At 41.9% G+C, this 20,315-nt stretch overlaps 2 protein-coding genes across 6 annotated transcripts in view; one reads left to right on the top strand and one right to left on the bottom strand.

Moving 5' to 3' along the window:
- The window catches only part of LOC102448690 (ubiquitin carboxyl-terminal hydrolase 12-like), a 44,311-nt gene extending 43,599 nt beyond the window's left edge, over window positions 1–712 (bottom strand). For 3 of the 5 annotated variants that reach the window (XM_075940868.1, XM_025178024.2, XM_014580124.3), the window contains exon 1: window positions 514–711. In XM_075940868.1, coding sequence (XP_075796983.1) covers window positions 514–561 — 48 coding nt within the window. In that variant the 5' untranslated portion in view covers window positions 562–711. Of the gene's footprint in view, window positions 1–513 lie in introns of all 5 variants that reach the window. The other 2 variants (XM_025178025.2, XM_006136174.4) reach the window with 2 other exon arrangements.
- A 5,260-nt stretch (window positions 713–5,972) lies between these two features.
- On the top strand, window positions 5,973–20,067 carry LOC102448452 (ras-like protein family member 11A-like). Its single transcript, XM_006136173.4, has 4 exons — window positions 5,973–6,321; window positions 8,083–8,139; window positions 13,555–13,637; window positions 19,079–20,067. Exons 1-4 carry the CDS (start codon window positions 6,177–6,179, stop codon window positions 19,544–19,546), a joined length of 753 nt encoding a protein of 250 aa, XP_006136235.2. The 5' UTR covers window positions 5,973–6,176; the 3' UTR covers window positions 19,547–20,067.
- Window positions 20,068–20,315: the final 248 nt, after the last annotated feature.

Below are 20,315 nucleotides of genomic sequence, written 5' to 3'. Positions count from 1 at the left end.
AGAGATCACTTGGCTCCTGAGGTAAGGGAAATCTTCCCAATACCAGGGAGAATGCATGGGGCCAGGTCCTGATCCTGGCAGTGTGGAAGTAAAGAACTCCCATGGGGCATGGGGCAAGGACTGGGCAGACGCTCCAGGAGCGTGTGTTGAGGATGGGGCGGGATCTCTTGGTTCCCAGGGGCCTGGGGGGTTCAAGGGAAGGACCCCACCTCTCCGGGCGCGGGCCCTGGGGGAAGGGCAGCCTTTTGGGAGGTAGTCGCTGCAGGAGGAAGGGCCCCTATTACGCCAGGCGGGGGAAGGGGAGCCTAATGGGGGAGGAGAAGGGATCTCTTGACCCCACCACAGCGAGAAGTGGCGGCTCCGGGGGGAAGGGCCCCACCGCTCCAGGCCGCGGGCCCTGGCGGACAGGAGTCTCCTGCCGCTCGGGAGCGGCTGGGGAAGGGAGCCCTTGAGCGGTGCCTCCGGGATGCCCCGCCCGCCCTGCCGCAGCCACCGCCCCGGCTCCGCACTCACCATGGTACAGATGGAGGCGAGTCTCCGGACCGTCATCAGTATTTCCATCCGCCCGACCCAGCCCCGGACCCCGCAGCCGCCCCCGCGGCCGCCGACGCCATGTTGGGACCCAGCCACTCAACTGACAGCGGCAGCCAGAGCCGCAGGTGGCGCAACAGCCAATCGGGTCCGGGCGCTGCCGGTGCGGCCGCAAAACAGCGCCGGGTAGCCCCGCTGCTCTGCTAGGAAGGGGCCGCCCCCCTCCCTTCCGCCCGCCGTCACTCCTTGGCTTGGAGCGCGGGGCCAGCCCACAGGCTCCCTGCAGGGCTCTTCCCGGGGGCCGGCAGGGAACCGCCCGAGGCGGATCTCGGCGCCAGGGAGGCCTCGACTTTGCTCTTGGTGCTGCTGCTGCGGCTTCCCTCCCCCCCCCATTAGAGCGACCCAGCTACCCGGCGCCGGGGTGGGCGGCATCGCAGGCTTGACCTACCCCCCTGCGCAGAAGGATGCTCCGGGGGGGGGGGGAGTCCAGCTACCTTCCTTCCACGCGAGAAGCGCTTGTGCTGCAGCATTTTAGGGGCCTGACTCGCTTTAGTGATCTCAGACGGTCACTGAGCCCTGACCTGCCTCAGTTTCCCCATCTGTAAAAGGGGGCGCAGATACCTAACTCAGAAGGAGGTGGTGTGAGATATATTTGCAAAGCACTGTGGGGTCCCTAGGCAGAAGATACTCAAAAAGAGTCAAGTGCTGTTAGTATTTATTAAGTGTTTAGAGAAAGTGTCCAAAGGCCCCCTTCCAGATCAGCCTATGGAGCTGTGCATTAGGGATGTAAACTGTCATTTAAAAAGTTAACCATGTTTAAGTGGTTAACTATGGAGCAGCCCCCTGCATGTGGTGCAACACTGTGGTCAGGGTCCAGAGCAGCCGCTCCCCCCCCCCCGAGTGGTGGGCCTGACTGGGCTAGAACAGCCTCACTATGTTGAAGGCAGCTCTAGCCAGGCCAGGTCAAGCCTGCTGCACCACGGGCAAGGGCTGCTCAGGCTTGGCCAGGCCCACTGCACCGTGCCGGGCCACTGGTTAACTGGTTACCAGGAGGCATCACCCAGTAAGAATGATGCTTACTACGTAACTGGTTACCCCTTTACATCCTACTGTGCATTGAACAAAGTAAGAGACTCAGCGAGTTTACAGCTATGGATAATTCCAGGGAGATGCCTACACAGTCACACCTGATGTGGTGGAAGTTTTTCGTGAGAGACCTGAAGAATCTTATGGAAATTCTTTAGGGTTTTTGTTGTTGTATTCTGTATAAGAGACCAGATCACCAACAAATTGTATTTTAGAGAGAGATTTGATTGGATAAATAAGCCTGATAGTGGTTTTTCGTTAAGTAATTCTGTGCCCTTCTGCAGCATGTTTATTTATCTCAGTAGAACCACAAAATCTACGCTTTTAGTGCACATTTCTGTCAGTGATCACAGTAGTCATTGTACATCAGTGGGAAAAATCAGTGAATACTATTATAGCTTTGCCTAATGGCACACTGCATATCTGGAACAAATTGTGTTTTTTTTTAAATACATAAATATGTAGATTTATCAAAAGGTTTGCCAGAGTTATTATGGACAGTTAAATTTTATGTAGCGTTCTTTATCAAGTCTAGAAAGAACATGAAAACTTTTTATTACATGTATAGTTTTGTTGAAAAGTGCTGATTAATAAGATTAAAGAATAAAGCCGTGTATAGTTGCAGAACAGGTACAGCACGGGCAGTGACTATATAGACTTCCCATGCACAGCAATTTACCCGTGTCTCATAGAAACACGTTTAGGGATGGGGAGGCAGTTCAGCTTCTGAAGCACAATCTTTTTTATGAGGCCTACAGCTTCTGCTCTGTTTGAGTTACTTGCCAGCGGCTATGTTCTGTAATACATGTTGCAATTCCATGTTATTTAGTACTTTCTCTCATGGAAAAAATTCAATGATTTCAAAAAATAATACAGACATAAAGGATAATTGCTATTTTAAACATTCCCATAGAGCAACTAAACTAGGAAAAGAATCAAAAGATAATGAGATTAGCAGAACCTTTAACAATTTTTTTAAATTCCCTCTCTCCCTCCCACCCCTAAACAGAACAAAATACAAAATCCTTACAATTATTTTTAATATGGCAGCACCTGCAGATGTCCATCAGGATCAGAACTCCCATGTGCTAGGTAAAATATGGAGTAAAAAGAACATTTTCTGATATAACTGCTAGGTCATACACCCTTACTTTTACCTTTCCCCAACCACTTCTCCCTCAAAACCTACTTCCCATTAGTCAAGGTGAAAGACCAAACAATGGCAGGATTGTTTCATACACATACAGAATTGAAACTATTGTTACATTTTCTTATCTAATTCAAGAGTATTTTTGTACATTTCACAATTATGGTAATTTTAAGCTACAATGACCAGAAAGATCAGAAAAGTGCCACTTTTGTTTAGTGCAGAAGCCTGGCATGGTGTGAGAACTGGTATTTGGGCTGTAGGTTTTCTACAAAGAACAAAGAATGTCAAACAAAGCTATAAAGAACAATCTATTGTTGTTTTAAATGTATTCAGGGTCAGAAGAGACATATACAAACTGCCAGCAGTGAGTCTTGTCACAGCATCAGCTAAAGCATACTACAAGTATAATTTCTCTTTTATTTAGCTTCTCTTCCCAGAAATGATTCATCTGAATGCACCAGCCAAAAGACTATTTTCTACAACTGAGGATGTACAGTATATATATTAACAGTTGTTATAAATACATTTTCAGGGAAAGCTGTTGAAGTCTTGTAGTCGGAACACAAGAGTAGGAGGCAGATCTGACTCTAGGCCTGGTCACTGACTTGTGCTACCTAGAGCAGATTGCTTCACTGCTCTGTTCATCTGTCTCTCCCACCATAAAATCTGCAAGTATTAATTAAAGTTTTAAAAGCACGTTATTGTCTCGTAGAAAAGACACACTGGAAATGCAAAATATTTGTTTTTTAAGATTCTCCATACCTGAATGTGAGTGCCAAATAAAAGAGGTAAAAACATATTTAAACCCATCACCAAAACCAATGCAGACTAGTAAATAGATATGAATGAAAGTTGGTGCAGAACTAAATAACAAAATCTCCCCACGACATTTAGATGTGTAGAATTTGGGAAGGGACCACTCTAAGGATGTTGTGTGAAACATCTGAAACTTTTGGGAAAAAAGTTTAGGATTATACTATACTTACAGTTTTGAAAACATTTTCCCCATTAATTTAAACCATTGTTTTTCCAAGGAAAGTTGAATGAAAAATATGTTATTCTAGTGAAATGTAAGCCCATTGTACACACATAATAAAGATCCTATTGAAAAATAATTCTTACTCTGAGTTATACAATCCTAAATAATGTGACTCACTCAATATGGTTTCAGTCAATGAAATGTTATTTTGACAATCTATAAAATTAGATAAAGAGAAGATTAGGAAGCCTCAGAATTTCACTGTATAGTTTAAAAGAATCATGTCAGTAATTTGATTATAAAACTGATTTTATAGATTTTAAGGGTTTCTTTTCAATATATTCAGACTTTGGCTCAGTAACATGTTTAGAACAGAATAATAAGTTGATCAATATATTCAATTAGTATTCCATTTACCCCTTCCCCGAGAAATTTGTCCTGTACTCACAATACTTCTGTAAAATCAGAGCAATTTTGAAATAAATTTCTTGTGCCATATTTTTGATTGGGATGATTAAGAACCTGCTGTCAGATTCTTGCTCTTAGAAATTTGGAAACTGATTATAGAACCATTGCCCCAAAAGCTCCATAGTCTGATGCTTAGTCATAAGACTGGGAATCAGCTTGTCAGCCTGGGTTCTATTCCCACCTCTCAAAATGACTATAATAATTTACAAAGCAATAATACTTGGCCTTCACACAGCAAATCAATATAGCTGTTATTAAGTAATTATTAGCAGCCTACTTTTATAAATGGAGAAACTGAAGCATCCTAAATCACTTGACTCCTATGCCTATTTTCCAAGACCACTGTGCACCAAGGCTGGATTTCAAGTGCTTAGCATCTAATGTGCACTCAGCATGCTGAGCTCTTCTGACAATGGGAACTTGAGGTTTTTTGACAGCTTGTCCCCCATACTGTGTTGAAAAAAGGGTTAGGAGTTGGAAGACACAAGGCCTGATTTTCCATTCTGCTACACTAGTTTTTTTGTCACCATCATGCTCCTGGATCCTAAAACCTGCTTCAGGAAGAACTCATGGCTATGCTGTGACTGAAAGGTGCTGCAAGACTCTGAATTTCCTGGGTATAGACGCAGAAGCAGAACAGCCAGCTGTTACTGGAGGTTCCAATGCAGAAGGTGTTGCAGCGACAGGAGAGGGTTGTGACTACAATGCCTATACCCACAGGCATTGAGTATTCCCACATCCAGGCTGGCTCATCACCCACACTACCTTTGTAGCCATGTAACATGTTAAAGCTGCCATAGCATACACTAGAGCTCACAGTGCCCCCTCTCTTTCTGGGTTAGATTTGGCAGCACAGTAGGGACACACATAGGTCTTTTTTTACTCTAGAGTTGAGAGTCCATCACAAGCATTAAATTCACTTTAAAATGTGTAAAGGACAATTGTGATGTAGCACAATACTGACGTGTTGTTTACACTGTGTTATGAAGGTCTGTTTTTTCTTTTAAAAAAGCAATGATCAACATATGATTCTATCCTTGAAGAATTAGAATGAAGCATATTGACACTGTTTGTGTCATCTAATCACTTACAGGCACCCAAAGATCTTGCTTTCTGACAGGCTACAAAATACAAATTATATTTCATTAAAAACAACAAATAGACTAGTAGCACCTTAAAGACTAACAAAACATGTAGATGGTATAATGAGCTGAAGAAGTGGATTGCACCCACGAAAGCTCACAATACCATCTACATGTTTTGTTAGTCTTTAAGGTGCTACTAGTCTATTTGTTGTTTTTTAAGTTTTACCTGTTATAAACTAACTTGGCTACCCCTCTGAAGTTTTTATATTTCATTAAATCCTCATTATAATGAAGAGAAATGTCCATCAGCTCAAGCTTTCTCAAGCACCACTTCTACACAACAAATCAGAATGGATAGCAGAGGATATGGAATCCAACTGAAGGTCCAAACAGAATTTAGAGTGGCAGAACAAAATTATTCAAACTGCAGTTTTCCCTGGACTGGGTGACCATATCTTGTTGAAATAAGCCCCATGATGATTTAAAAAAGGATGATGTGTTTTCAGCTTTGAGCCAAGGTACAGCACATAGAACAGACAGCAAGATGAAGCAACATAATGAGCATGGTTAAAAGGCGGCACACACTTTATGCCTTGTCTAGTGGAATGTCACGTTTTGACTTCTGATTGGCTGAGGAATGCAGGAGTCAGTTTTCACTGGAGTTGATCAGAAAGTTTCCCTCTGCTTTGTAAAGTTGCTGTCTGAGCAGAGTTGTTGCAAAGAGGCCAGCTGCTCTGATACTTCCCTAAAAAGCTGCTTAAATGAAATGATAGGACTTATCTGTCCAAGGATTTACAGCCTAGAGAAGAAGCAAAGAAGTTATTTTCTCCTTTTTCTTCCCTACTCCCAGTAGAGCTGCTCAGATCTCAGTACTGGCATGCGTTTCATCTCTCAGAATACTATGTCACAGTACTCTACTAACTTTCTCTTGCTTCCCATACCCGAGTATCCTGTCTTAGACTGTGTGCCCAACAAAATCATCAAGCTTGTTGTACTTGGTGGCAGTAACGTTGGCAAGACAGGTAAGTCCACAGAGTTTTGATTGTATTTAGAATGTAACCGTTTTTACATTTTACATTGTATGTATTCCAGAACAGATGTTGCTATATGTTTAATTATTGCTTTAAAAATGCTCTGAATTTTTTGTGAGATGGATCAGATGACCCCAACATATTTAGTTCAAATGTTAGGTGGCATGGTCAAGTGGATAGGGCATTGATAGGGCCCAACTAAACTCATGGCCATGAAAAACACATCACAGACTGTGAAATCTGGTCTCTCCCCCCATGAAATCTGATCATTTGTGTACTTTTACTATATAGATTTCATAGGGTAGATCAGTGTTTCTCAGATTCAGGGGCTCACCTTTAAGGGAGCTTAAGGTTATTTTAGGGGGGTTGTGGTATTGCCACCCTTACTTCGGTGCTGCCTTCAAAACTGGGCTGCCAGCGAGTGGCAGATGTGGACCATGTGCCCAACTCTGAAGGCAGTGTCCTGCTAACAGCAGTGTAAAAGTAATGCTAGCAATACCATACCAAGCCATCCTTCTGCAGTAGTGGTAGCTTTGCCCCTTCAGAGCTGGGCTCCTGGCCAGCAGCCACTGCTCTCCAGCTACTCAGCTGCAAAGACAGCATTGCCACCAGCAGCAGCGAAGAAGGGGTAGCAGTACCGCAATCCACCCTTCAGTGTGACATCCCCCACCTCCAGTTCATTTTTGCATCAGGACCCCTGCAATAATAATACCATGAAATTTAAAATGTAAATAGCTGGAATCATAGAATTTACTATTTTTAAAATCCTGTGACGGTGAAATTGATGAACATGGATTGTAAATTTGGTAGGGCCCTAGGCATTGGGTAGGTGTCCAGAGCCCTGAATTCAATACTCAGCTCTACCACTGACCTACTATATGAGCTAGTACAACTCACTTCACTGTATCTCAGTTTCCCCATCAGAAAAATGGGACTAGTGATACTTGCCATAGTGATGTGTAGCACTTTGAGATCTATGGACGAAAATATTATTTTCCACATCTATGATTTGGAGAGAGGGAAAGAAGAAATTGAGTGGTTCACTTTTGTATACAGGCAGTCCCTGGGTTATGTACAAGATAGGGACTGTAGGTTTGTTCTTAAGTTGAATTTGTATGTAAGTCGGAACTGGTACATATTGTAGGGGAAACTCTAGCCAAACATTTCTCCAGAGCTCAGTTTTATTCTCCCACGCTTCACTTCCCTCAGTCCTTTATTCTCAAGCTGAGGTATCTGCTGAGAAAAGCCGCTCTGCGTCTCCCTGGTCTGCTGGGGGGGCGGGAGCGCTAGCTTCACGTCTCCCTGATCTGCTGGGGGGAAGCAGCTAGTGCGGGGTTGCCTCACCCCGTTTGTAAGTAGGGATCCGATGTAAGTCGGATCCATGTAACCCGGGTTGTACGTGGGTTGTGATTTCACAAATAAGCAAATTTTAGAAGGAAGAGACTTTATCCTGGAAAAACTCTGCAGTCTAGACATAGCCTGGGTGGGCCTGCTCTGGCTCCTGCTGCCTGTGTGATGAGTGCACGCAGGTGACCTCTGCTGTCAGCATGGGGCTTGGAGTGGCCACCCTGATTCATCCTATGGATGGGATAGCTCTACAGATGTGCAAAAAAGTGTGCCTTATGCATAGAGTAATATGTGAACAAAGTTTAGCATGGTGCTACACTAAGTTAGCTGGTAAGACATTACATGTGTTGTGCAAAGGCTGCTATTGACCCACATTAAAGGCCCATATTTTTCCTTGTTTTGCAGCCCTGGTTGTGCGCTTTCTCACTAAAAGATTTATTGGAGACTATGAGTCCAATACTGGTGAGTCTACTTCCTAATGCAGCATTATAGATAGTTTCCATTTCAAATTACTGTATTTTGTAACCACTGTGTATTACAGAAAAGTAAAGCAGTTAGATGTCCATAAAATGCATATTTTCAGTTAATTGCCTCAAGCTATGAAACAATAAATCAAAGGCTCATTATTTACAATCCTTTTAGCCTATATCATTTCCACCTCATGGAAAAGGATCAGAGGGAAAGATTATCTTGAGGACATACCTACAGTAAAAAAGCAGAATCAAGGAATGTTTCCTATACTAACAGAACAGTAGAAACTAAATGCTACCCTGCCTATACAATCCCATTGAAGTCAATGGAATTTCATAGAGCTTAAGAGTCAGCCCAGAATTCTGCCCTATGTATTTGCTTCTTGCAGTGATTTAGTGCTGATGTAGAGTGCTAGATTGAAGCCCTCTGTACCCAGAACAGGTACAGTGGCAATGGAAGCATTCTTTACTTTGTCCTATTTTGTCCAATCCTGACCCACAGGGAACATCTCAGAGGTTGTGTCTAGACTGGCAAGTTTTTCCGCAAAAGCAGTAGCTTTTGTGGAAAAACTTGCCAGCTGTCTACACTGGCCACTTGAATTTCCGCAAGAACACTGACTTCCTACTGTCTGAAATCAGTGCTTCTTGCGGAAATACTATGCTGCTCCTGTTCGGGCAAAAGTCCCTTTTGTGCAAAGCTTTTGCGCAAAAGGGCCAATGTAGACAGCTCAGATTTGCTTTGCACAAAAAAGCCCCAATCGTGAAAATGGCGATCGGGGCTTTTTTGTGCAAAAGCATGTCTAGATTGGCATGGATGCTTTTCTGCAAAAAGTGCTTTTGCGGAAAAGCTTCCGTGCCAATCTAGACGCTCTTTTCCGCAAATGCTTTTAACGGAAAACGTTTCCGTTAAAAGCATTTGCGGAAAATCATGCCAGTCTAGACGTAGCCCCAGAGTATAATGCTGTGGTCCATTTACTCCACACTCTCTTTGCCAGTTGGGCTGCACATTGTCTGAAAGGGACTGTAAAGTGGGTATCTGTGCACTAGGAATTTGCTGAGACCAGCTAACTCATCTCACATGTAGGCCACCTAACAGCTATGAGAAAACTATGAAGCAGGACTGAGTTCAAATCAGTGATTTTGTAATTGTTTTGCTTTGGGAGATACATGCTAAGTTGAGAAGGAAGAGTCAGAAATGGGGATGGGAGAACCAGAAGCCTTTAATCTACTCTGCCTGTCTGATGAGTGATGGTCTGGATGCTTTCACTGACTGCCCCCTTCCACTGACCCTAAGTAAACCTTGACAGTTCAGTCTCTGTATCGCTTCTCTTTCTTTTCCTTCACATTTCTTGCAAGACACTGTCAATCAAGCTAGACTTTTAAGTTTCACAGTGGATTGCTGCCAGAGACATTGCTAAGAAGTGCATGCTTTTTTTCCATTAAGCTACCAGCCCTACAGCCATTTTGCAGCAGAAACAAATATGCTAAAGATAAGAAACAGGTGTTAGTAGATCTGTGATCACATTACCATGCTTCTCCTTCAGCTGGATATAAGGCAGAACACTAACAGCATCTGGAAGTAGCTGCACTTTTTCCTGTCATATATTGCAGAGTAGGAATAGTATATTGTCTGTTATGGTACGCTTATTAAGTTTGCAGATGATACCAAACTGGGTCGTGTCGCAACTTCTTTGGAGGATAGGGACATAATTCAAAATGACCTTAGCAAGTTAGAGAAATGGTCAGAGGTAAACAGGATGAGGTTTAATAAAGAGAAATGCAAAGTGCTCCACTTAGGAAGGAACAATCAGTTCCATACATACAAGATGGGAAGCGACTGTCTAGGAAGGAGCATGGCGGAAAGGGATCTAGGGGTCATAGTGGACCACAAGTTGAATATGAGTCAACAGTGTGATGCTGTTGCAAAAAAAGCAAATATGATTTTAGGTTGTATCAACAGGTGTGTTGTAAGCAAAACTCGTGAAGTCATTCTGCCGCTCTACTCTGCACTAGTTAGGCCTCAGCTGGAGTACTGTGTCCAGTTCTGGGCGCCACATTTCAAGAAAGATGTGGAGAAATTGGAAAGGGTACAGAGAAGAGCGACAAGAATGATTAAAGGTCTAGAGAACATGACCTATGAAGCCAGGCTTCATGAACTGGGCTTGTTTAGTTTGGAAAAAAGAAGATTAAGGGGGGACATGATAGCGGTTTTCAACTATCTAAAAGGGTGTCACAAGGAGGAAGGAGAAAATTTGTTCCTCTTGGTTTCTGAGGACAGGACAAGGAGTAATGGGCTTAAAGTGCAGCAGGGGAGGTTTAGATTGGACATTAGGAAAAAATTCCTAACTGTCAGGGTGGTCAAATATTGGAATAAATTGCCAAGGGAAGTGGTGGAATCTCCCTCTCTGGAGATATTTAAGAACAGGTTAGATAGACATCTGTCAGGGATGGTGTAGACGGAGCTTGGTCCTGCCTTGGGGCGGGGGGCTGGACTCGATGACCTCTTGAGGTCCCTTCCAGTCCTATTATTCTATGATTCTATGGGTTAGGTATCTCCCCATAAAACAGCCCAATCGTTCCCAGCTTAATATGTGATCGGGCTCACAGAAGAGTTATTCATGCAGTGCAGTCAGATTTAAAATGTACTATTTTAATGCTGGAACTAAATGCACTGAACTTTGCCACAGTGAATTTCCTCATATTCTGAATGTTTCTACGAGTGCAGATATTTTTCCATTGGAGCAAAGACACCTGCTTCTGTGAATCGCATTTTAGAGACAGTCTCCCAGGCATGGTTTTTTTTTAAAACTAAGGTTCACACAGAGCACAGTTGGCGCTAATTGGTCTGTTCATGAGTAGTCTGAATTGAGGCCAAGGACTGAATAGGCCATGAGAGCAAACTTCCTGCTTCCCCTAGAGGGGATTCCTCCAGGTCAGAGTTGAAACACATTGCCAAGGGAGTTGCATGAACAGTGCCATATTGACAGCAGTTGAGAATGTAAAAATGTTCTCTGTAAAGCTGTGTGAAACAGGGGCTCTGACCATGAATGCCTCCTGCTGCTGCGTGCAGTACTGCAGTCCTTTCCTTATTCCTCATGCCCCATAGGTTGTCAGCAGCCCTTGGCAGTTCATCAGTGGCTTGGCCTCCAGCCAAGTCACAAAATCCAAATGAATCCCTTCTGGGGTAGTAAAGAGTCCAATAAATGAACCAGTTTCTTTTGTCCTCACTAGGGCCCTTCCAATCCCACTCTAAGCCCTTTCACTTCATCCCTCCACCTGGACTTCGCAATAAGATGTGTCCTATATCAGGATATGCATCATTTGGCCTGGGAGCCCAAGCTTGCCCACTACCTGTAAGTTCCGATCCTGGGACCCTATGCACAACATCCATAATCATGTACTACTCACTTCAATTCATTGCTTCTGTTTCCCTGAGCCTCTTCCCACCTTGCCCCCTTATCTTCACCCCAGACCACAGGGCTAATGTTCTCAGGTCCTCTCCCTCCCAGTTTAAGCAAATGTAGCCAGAACCAAACTCTGGTTGTTCCTTGAGCTTCTGTGGCCAGTCAGGACTTGACAGGTATGTCTAGACTAACTTTCACTTTTGAAAGAAGATATGCAAATTTGGCAATAATTTGCATATCTTCTTCCGATTTTTTTTTGAAAGAGTTTTTTTCGAAAGAGCAAGTAGTTTAGATACGGTTCTTTAAAAAAAACAACCCTTTTTTCAAAAGAATCTGTAAACCTCAATTTTTGAGGAAGGTTCTTTCAAAAAAAAATTTTTTTTTCAAAAGAACCGTGTCTAAACTGCTTGTTTTTTCAAAAAAAACCTCTTTTGAAGAAGTGATTGGAAGGGGATATGCAAATTACCACCACATTTACATATCGTTTTTCAAAAGTGAAAGTAAGTCTAAACCTACCTGACTTGAATTGACAATTCAACTCAGCTGGACTGTCTGCCTGCCTGCCAATCTGCCCCACCCACTGCCTCCCCCACAACTAGAAACTGCTGTGCTAAGGCCTTGCAGCTCATTTTATCCAAGCCTGCCAGGCTCTGATTGGCTGCTTCTTTGCAGTTTCTCTAGGCAGGCCTGAAGACCCCACCTTCATTGCTCCTTTATTGGGACTGAATGAACCATGTGGCCTCTAGCACAGGGCAACAAAGAGCCTATCACACCATGTAGCCTGTGTTAAGTTTTATAGATAAACAAAGAGGACATCAGTCTCCAAAGCTGTCATTATGTCAACCATGGATACTTCATAAATCCCAGACCTAAGCTTTCTTTATGTTGTTGGACCTGCAATACAAAACCAAATATAGGTCAAAACCAGTATGTCCATAGTCTTGATCAAAGCTGGGCCATGACTAGAAAATTTTACCCCGCCCTTATGTCCTTATGACTAATTTGGATAAAATGGAATCTGGATACATGTCATTGCCATCCCTGCTTTGTGTGGGTGTGTGTTCAGGGGTTCAGTACCATAGTCTGAATGATGAGGTTCTGAAGACCCAAAATAAAAAACGAAACTATTTAGTCTTTATGCATGGCCATGTGCTCCGTTTATGCTTTGGCATACTTTTCCTTGCACTTCTAGCAGAAATCCCTGGAAAACAGCTAACTCATTTAACAGTGAATTCCCTGATACCTTGGTTTGTGATTACAAGTACTGCCGATCTGCACTACAGCAGGATGTAACTCACTGTGGAATCAAAATCATATCATAACAGTATAACTGTTGTGGAATCAAAATCATAACTATGATTAACAGAAATCCCATTCAAGTTTTTCTGTCTCCTTCCAAAAGAAGTAGCAGACCAATGAGAAGAAGTCCTCAATCAGATAGAAGATCAGATATTCCTCAGTAATCTGAGTCACAGGAACATAGGTGACTGCGGAGGGAGAGGTGCAGGGGGGGACTACTTAAAGGAACAGGGAGGAGGCATGAGGAAGCATCCCATTTAGCAATTAATATTTTGGAGGGAGCTTGGGGGGAGGGGGTGCCTCATCTGAGTGCTTCCATGAGTCGCCTATGCACAGGAGAAATCATAGGCCAGTATTTGCAATCACTAAAATTGGATTTGAAACTGTGGTATTGATCTTTGAACATTTCACATAAAATAACCTGTCCTGATTGTTCCATGGGCAAAGTAGTTTATAAATAATTTAATTTTTAATAAAGAGTTAAAAAATAAAGAATATACAGCCCAAAGTGGTGGAAACATTCAGTCAGGGAACACATATAGTACCATGTTACTACCAACAGCATAAATTCATCCCTGTGTACAGTGCTAGCATGGGACCATTTAAGTCCCAGGACTCAGAACTAGAATATTCTGATTTTGACTGGACTTACCTTTTTCCCCTTATTACATGACTGGTCTCTAATCATTTTACTTATCTACCAGGTGCTTTGTATTCAAGAAAATTCACCATCGACGGAGAGCAGATCTCCTTACAGGTGCAGGATACACCTTATGTCTCACTGGAGGTAAAAAGTCTGCGCAATGTATTTATTCTTCAGAACACAGTTAGTGCCTTTTGTTCATTGCTAGCTTTTTAGTCTCCCTGATAGGTAACTCTTGTCATTAGGGGTGCGTCTACCCAGCACCCTTACCTTGAAAATTATGCAAACTGTGTATCTTATTTTGATGTTATTTCAAAATAAGGCGCTATTCCAAAACATTCCTTATCCCTCGTGGAATGAGGTTTACAGAGACGTTGGAATAGTGAGCCCATTATATTTTGATATAATGGACTTGCTCTTAAGACCTGGAATAGCTATTCTGGGATACCAAAGGTATCCCAGAATAGCACCGCTGCATAGATGTAGCCTAGCAAATGTGCCTGAGTCAGAACCTCAAATCCAAAGGTGGACATCCCAACTCAGATGGCCTCTGCTCAGCCACAACTACTCCATGAAGTCAGGCCCCTTTCTGGTAAAATCAGGACCAAAGAAAACTTTTAAGAAATTATTTTAAAAAACCGTAACAATGAACGAATGATCCAGTAGCACCTTACAGACTAACAAAAATATAGATATATCAGTGCTTTTTTTGCAACGGTACTGCCCGGTACGCAGTACCGGCACCTCCAGACGCAGTACTGGCACCTCCAGTCAGAGCTCAACAGCTTTTCCCCTGGAGTATTGGCACCTTTTTTTTTTAAACAAAAAAAGCACTGGATATTATCATGAGCTTTCGTGGCACAATCCACTTCTTCAGATGAATGGAGCAAGTGGTTCAGAGGTTCAAATATATAGCAGAAAAAGAGGGGAGAAGGGGAGGAAAAAACCCTTGTCAATTAAAGTGTCTGTGCTAAATGAGGCTAACAGAGTGGGCTGTCAGTGCCCAATACTTAGCATTTGATGTCATTTGGGTATTGAATATAACGGCTCATCCAATAAATATCTTTGTTCAATTCCTGGGTAAATGTGTCAGCTTTGCATATGAAGTCTAGTTCTGCAGTCTCTCTCTCCAGTTGGTTCCTGAAATTAATTTTCTAAGAGGATAGCAACTTTTAAATCCACTAATGAGTGCCTGGGCAAGTTAAAATGTTCCCCAACAGGTTTCTGTGTGTTACCATTTCGAATATCTGATATGTGTCCATTAATCCTTTGTTGTAGAGACTGCCCAGTTTGGCCAATATACATGGCAAAAGAGCATTGCTGGTTTAAGTTTAAACTGAGGAATAAAACTTCAGTGCTGGCTTGCTTCAACCAAGTCCTTGCTTAGTCTAATTGCTGGCAAGTGGTTCCATTCCTGGATGGCCAGAAAGATCTCTGAACAGCCCAGAGGCCAACCTGGCTGGTGAGGTCAGGACCTCCTCTCCCAGGGTGACTCTCTTCCTTCTGAAGGACAGTCTTTGTAGCAGTTGATATAATCTCCAAAGGTGGGACTTCTTAGTATCTGAATTAAATCTCTCTCTGCTTCTCAGGGACATGAGGTATATAATCCTCATCCTCATCATACCAGCTCTCCAATAGATAAAAATTCCTGGCTAAGAGCCTCTCTGTCAAAGATCAATGCTACTGACTCCAGAACGAAGGGGAGTCTGTTGCTAATTTTGTTTGGGCCAAGGGGGAGCTGGTTTGGAAGCAGATCAAAATGGTAGGATCTCACAGATGTACCAGATTTTGTGTATGTTTTTCCTTGACTGGTGGAAATCTCATGAAATCAATTGTTTTCATAAAGTTTCTGAGATTTAGGGCCAAAATTAAGTGCATTTTCATCAACACTGAATCCAAAACCTAAGTTTGGTTTTAACTTGAAATCAAATCTAAACCCAGACTTAACCTAACACACACATCTGGAATCAAACATTATTATCAATGTCATCTTCTCTCACATCAAACCTGGAAAGATTTGAAGATCTTTTTTAATTTAAAAAAGCACCTGAAAATGTGGATGTTTCTCTGTGTCCTGCCTGCACTATGCCACCCTGAGTTTGTAGATCTGGGCAGGAAATCTCATGTAATCCAGAATTCTACCTCAGTTTTCTTTCATCACTAAAAATTGATTTAAGTGAAAAGCCAAAAGTCCCAATCATGTCCACCCCTTTTTAGAAGGTGGGTGGGTGAGTGAGATGGAGGTACCTACATCCTGGTCATCATTAGTTTGGAATGCTATCAAACTGACAAAAGTAAGGCAAGGGAACCTCCCAGAACCCTTTATAAAATGTTTTGAAAACTTGGTCAGGTTTTGTGGGGAGACATAAAAATCTCTTTATATAAACAACTGTTTTTCCAAGGAAATTTAATTTAAAAAACCACATGTTTTTCTAATGAAGCCAAAGTCTGTTATGCAAACAAAAATCTATTTTGAAAGGAATTTTTACCCTTCTCAAAAGGCTTCCAGAGGAATAAAACAAGAATAAAAATGTATGCAGAAGCCCAGCTCTCATATTTTTTCTAGCTCCAAACAGAATTTGACCAGCCTAAGTTTTGAGCTCAGTTTAATCCATGATTTTATTAGGTTTGAAATTTGGTAAAAGAAGCTCTCCTGTCAAGGACAACAAAATACAAAATGGCATCGGTTGCAAAGTATTGTCTCTCCCTTTGTACATAAAAATACAGCAGATGATCAGAAAGTTATATTGTAGTCTGAAGCCCTAACTAAAAGCCCTATAATTTTCAGAGGATGAAATTCTCCTCTGTGCAAAGGCCCAACAAATGATTTAGGGGCCACTTACACCCTCAAAATAATGCTTAATTGGGAATTAACTGGTCTTAGCTCTCTGCACAAGAGTGTCTATCACCAAAAGAGCCTGTTGACAGAAATTAGGCAGTCACCAAGAAATCATTAGAAATACATAATAAAGGGAATCCATTTTCATTCTATCCTGAAAGTGGGGGGAGAGCGAAGGAAGTTCACTCCACTTCCTTTCTCTCCAGATATAAATTTATTTTTCAGATTTCACTATTTTGATTAGACACTGACTCGAGTTTTGATGTCTGGAACCCGGGCCAAACTCTGCAACATTCAAAGTTGTTGCTCTCTAAACTTTGTAGTCAGTTCGATTTCTAATTTAATTATGGGGAACTTCATTTCCTTTGTCCCAGTCAAAGCCCAATACTGTTTCAATAATTCCCACAAAAGCTTTTTATTTTGCCTCTCTGTTTGCACCAACTGGTGTAACTGAAATTATTTCAAGGCTCATTTCTGAACCGAGTTATCAAAAAAAAAAGGGAATGTATTTGTCTAAGCTAGGTTTATGTATTTTCTGAGTAGATCCTTGGGCAACAATGAGTTGCTTGCACTCTTGAGATCTGTGTGCAGTGATTTCTGGTGAGGGTCACGTGGAGCTACTCAGAATTCTAACATTGGAAACGTTAATGTTTAAAAAAAGTCCAGAGGCAGATAGATAACTAGGTTTGTTAGATGATTAATTGCTACTTGAAATATGCATAGTCAGTAACAGTGTGTGGTTTTTAATTCATAAGGAGACATGTCTGTAAACAAACTAGCTTATTAGTAATTTATTTTTGTGAATAAAACATTCCACTGAGGATTATCACTTTAATCTCACTGCTGGTTAGGTCCTGCCATTGTACTGAGAACTGCTTCTCGGTAAAGCTCTGTAAGCATCTGTTTCAAAGAAGTTTTCAAATCCTTGTTTATAGCAACTAGTTCTTTTCAACTGAAACAAATTTGCTGGTGAAAGAGGCCAGCAGGATGCAAAGGAAGGCTACTTATGTACAGATCAGTTACAGAAACAGTGCAATCTTCCCTTCTCCCCACACACTAACCGGGGGCATCAGAGCATTCACTCACCTTAACCTTTGAACTGCCAGTAAAGATATCTGTTTATTCTAGGCACGAATGTGCGGTTTGTGATATTGGACACATGTTCAGCAGGAAATGGACTCAGACTCAGCAGCTCATTACACATAAATAGCAGTCATGTCTTATATCCAAGTGGAGCTGATCCATGAGTATGTCAACCCAAAGCCTTACTGCTGTGTGCATTCAGCAGTGCCACTAATAGGAAAAATCCAAACACAGCATGGAATTTAGTGTGATGGCACTGTGAGATAGAGGGGATGAGGGGTTAATAGATTTTGAGCCGTTGCCTCCAATGTCTGAGGTCTAAACTAAAGAAAAGATTTCCAAAGGTACAAAGGATGATTAGGTACCCAACTCTCATTTGTATCTTTGAGAAATTGCTCCCCTAAAGCAAAGTGAAGTTTGCTCTTTAAGTTTTGCCTCCAGGATTCCTCCTGCTGTCTGGTCAGTTATTACATAATACATACAGACCATCATTTTCAATCCCAAGCACCTGAAGTTGGGCTCCTAAACCCATTTTAGGTGCCTAAATAAAATGGGCTATTTGAGGCAAATGCTGAGCACCCACAAACCCCACTGCAAATGTTCTGCACCTTTGAAAAATCAGACCACTTTTATTTAAGACAGTACTTGAAGATCCTAACTTTAGACAGCCAGGGTTTAACATTTCAACTTTCTGGCTTCTTTTTTTTCTCTCTTAAGTTTGACAAATTAAATATCTGTTATAAAAATTGTTAATAATTTTCCCAGTGTTTCATGCTGGAGGAAAAGAAAAGCACAATTAGAATGGTCTATATGGTCAGTATCAAACAGGGAAGGGTCTGAGAGGTTGCTGAAGTTTAGTTTTCATTTAAAGTGATTAGATTTTGGGTCTGTCCTACAGCTTTCACTTAGTCAAATGGCTTGTGGATTATTTTTACACCATTGTATTCTGAACAAATGCATTCATACTGGGTTATTCGATAATTTGATTCAATTTCCAAAATTTAATTTGGCAAAAGATGTTGGTCCAAACATTGCAAAAAACTGAGCATCCCCTGGCTAGGTTCCAAAGGTTCCAAGAATTAATTCCCTCTGACATTACTGACAGCTCAAGGTGCTTAGCACTTTGTAGGATCTATCCTAGCGTGGAAGAAGTTACAAAGACTTGTATGCTGGTTTGAAAGAGAGCACTAAACAAGGTACTGAACAATCCTTCCTTTGGCCAAGTGGAGCTAGACTAGATGACCTAACAGGTTTTTTTTCTAACTTTCTGGCTCTAACCTTGATTATTCCATTTATTACCCCCGATAACAAAATACACCATAGAATCAATTTGAACAAAGCTTCAATGATTTGACCATTTTTTAACAACTTAATAATTGCCTAGTCTCCCCTCCTATTTCTGTGCTGTTGGGTCCTATTAATATTCTATTGACATATCACAGTATTTCATCCTATACCTGATACATTCAACAGCAGTCAGAACTATCTTTTGTTCTGTATACATGCCATTTTAAGTAGCAGGAAGGTGGTGAAATGGAACTATTGACTGCTCCCAGTGTTTCATTGCTCTGTCTGATGGTAGGTTTTTGTTTGTTTTGGGGGTTTTTTTTAGCTTCTTACTGTTTGTTTTTTCTAATCTCTCATTTCTTGGTTTTGATGGTAGGATGATAATGACAATATTTGCTGCCAGGAGCAAATAAATCGTTCAATCTATTGGGCAGATGGTTTTGTATTCGTTTACTCCATTACGGACTATGACAGTTACCGGGTCATCCGACCGCTGTACCAGCACATTCGCAAGATCCACCCCAATGCCAACATTCCTCTGCTCCTGATGGCCAACAAAGGGGACCTACTACGAGCCAGACAGGTGTCCTCCAGAGAAGGGCTTCAACTGGCCAGCGAGCTGAGTGGCACTTACTGTGAAGTGTCAGCCCGGGAGAACTGTGAGGGGGTGCATGAAGCCTTCCAGCAACTTTGCCAGGAGGTGGGGAGGATGATTGGTAGCTGCAATGGGGAAAAACGGAGAGGACTCCACCTCATTCGGCCCAAGTCTCCAAACATGCAAGACTTAAAAAGACGTTTGAAACAGGCACTCTCTTCCAGAGGGAAATCTGCTACTACACTTTGACATCACTGACAGAACTAGTTAAAAAAGCAAGCTGACATCTTTATTGCCTCAAAACTCAATAGGCACATAGATTTTTAAGGATCTCACTTAAAAGTCATGTTTCCTTCAGCAAGGGACTCACAAAATAGATATTTCTGAGCAAGAGTTTAGAAACTGTTTAAAAAATAATGTGTCTAAAGCTATTCACTTTTTAAAAGGAGACACTATCTTGTAGTTTAGGCCTAAAATGTAGGTTTCGTTTATACAAAAAGATTTTTAAAATCCTAGGATGAAGAAAAATATCTGGGAGGTGGAGGTTGTTTTGGGATGTAAGCATTCCTACACATAAACTTTAGGGAGTTAGATCGTGACAGGAGACAGGAACTGACTATAGCCATAGGCTATGTCTAGACTGCATCCCTCTGTCGACAGAAGAATGCAAATCAAGCACATCGAAATTGCTAATGAAGCAGGGATTTAAATATCCTGCACTTCATTAGCATAAACGTGGCAGCCGCTTTTTTCGAAACAGAGCTTTTTTGAAAAAAAGCAGCAGTCTAAACTTGGAACTGTCAAAAATAAACCCTTTTTCGACAGATCCTGTATTCCTCCAAAAATGAGGTTTACAGGATCTGTCGAAAAAGGGTTTATTTTCAACAGATCTGCGTCTAGACTGCTACTTTTTTTTCGAAAAAGCTCCGTTTTGAAAAAAGTGGCGGACACGTTTATGCTAATGAAACGTGGGATATTTAAATCTCTGCTTCATTAGCAGTTTCGATGCGCCTAATCT

Source organism: Pelodiscus sinensis, chromosome 13, assembly GCF_049634645.1.
Source record: "Pelodiscus sinensis isolate JC-2024 chromosome 13, ASM4963464v1, whole genome shotgun sequence".
In the NCBI taxonomy this organism is placed as follows: Eukaryota; Metazoa; Chordata; order Testudines; family Trionychidae; genus Pelodiscus; species Pelodiscus sinensis.
Note: the sequence above shows the minus strand (reverse complement) of the source record. Positions and strands in the feature narration are given on the sequence as shown.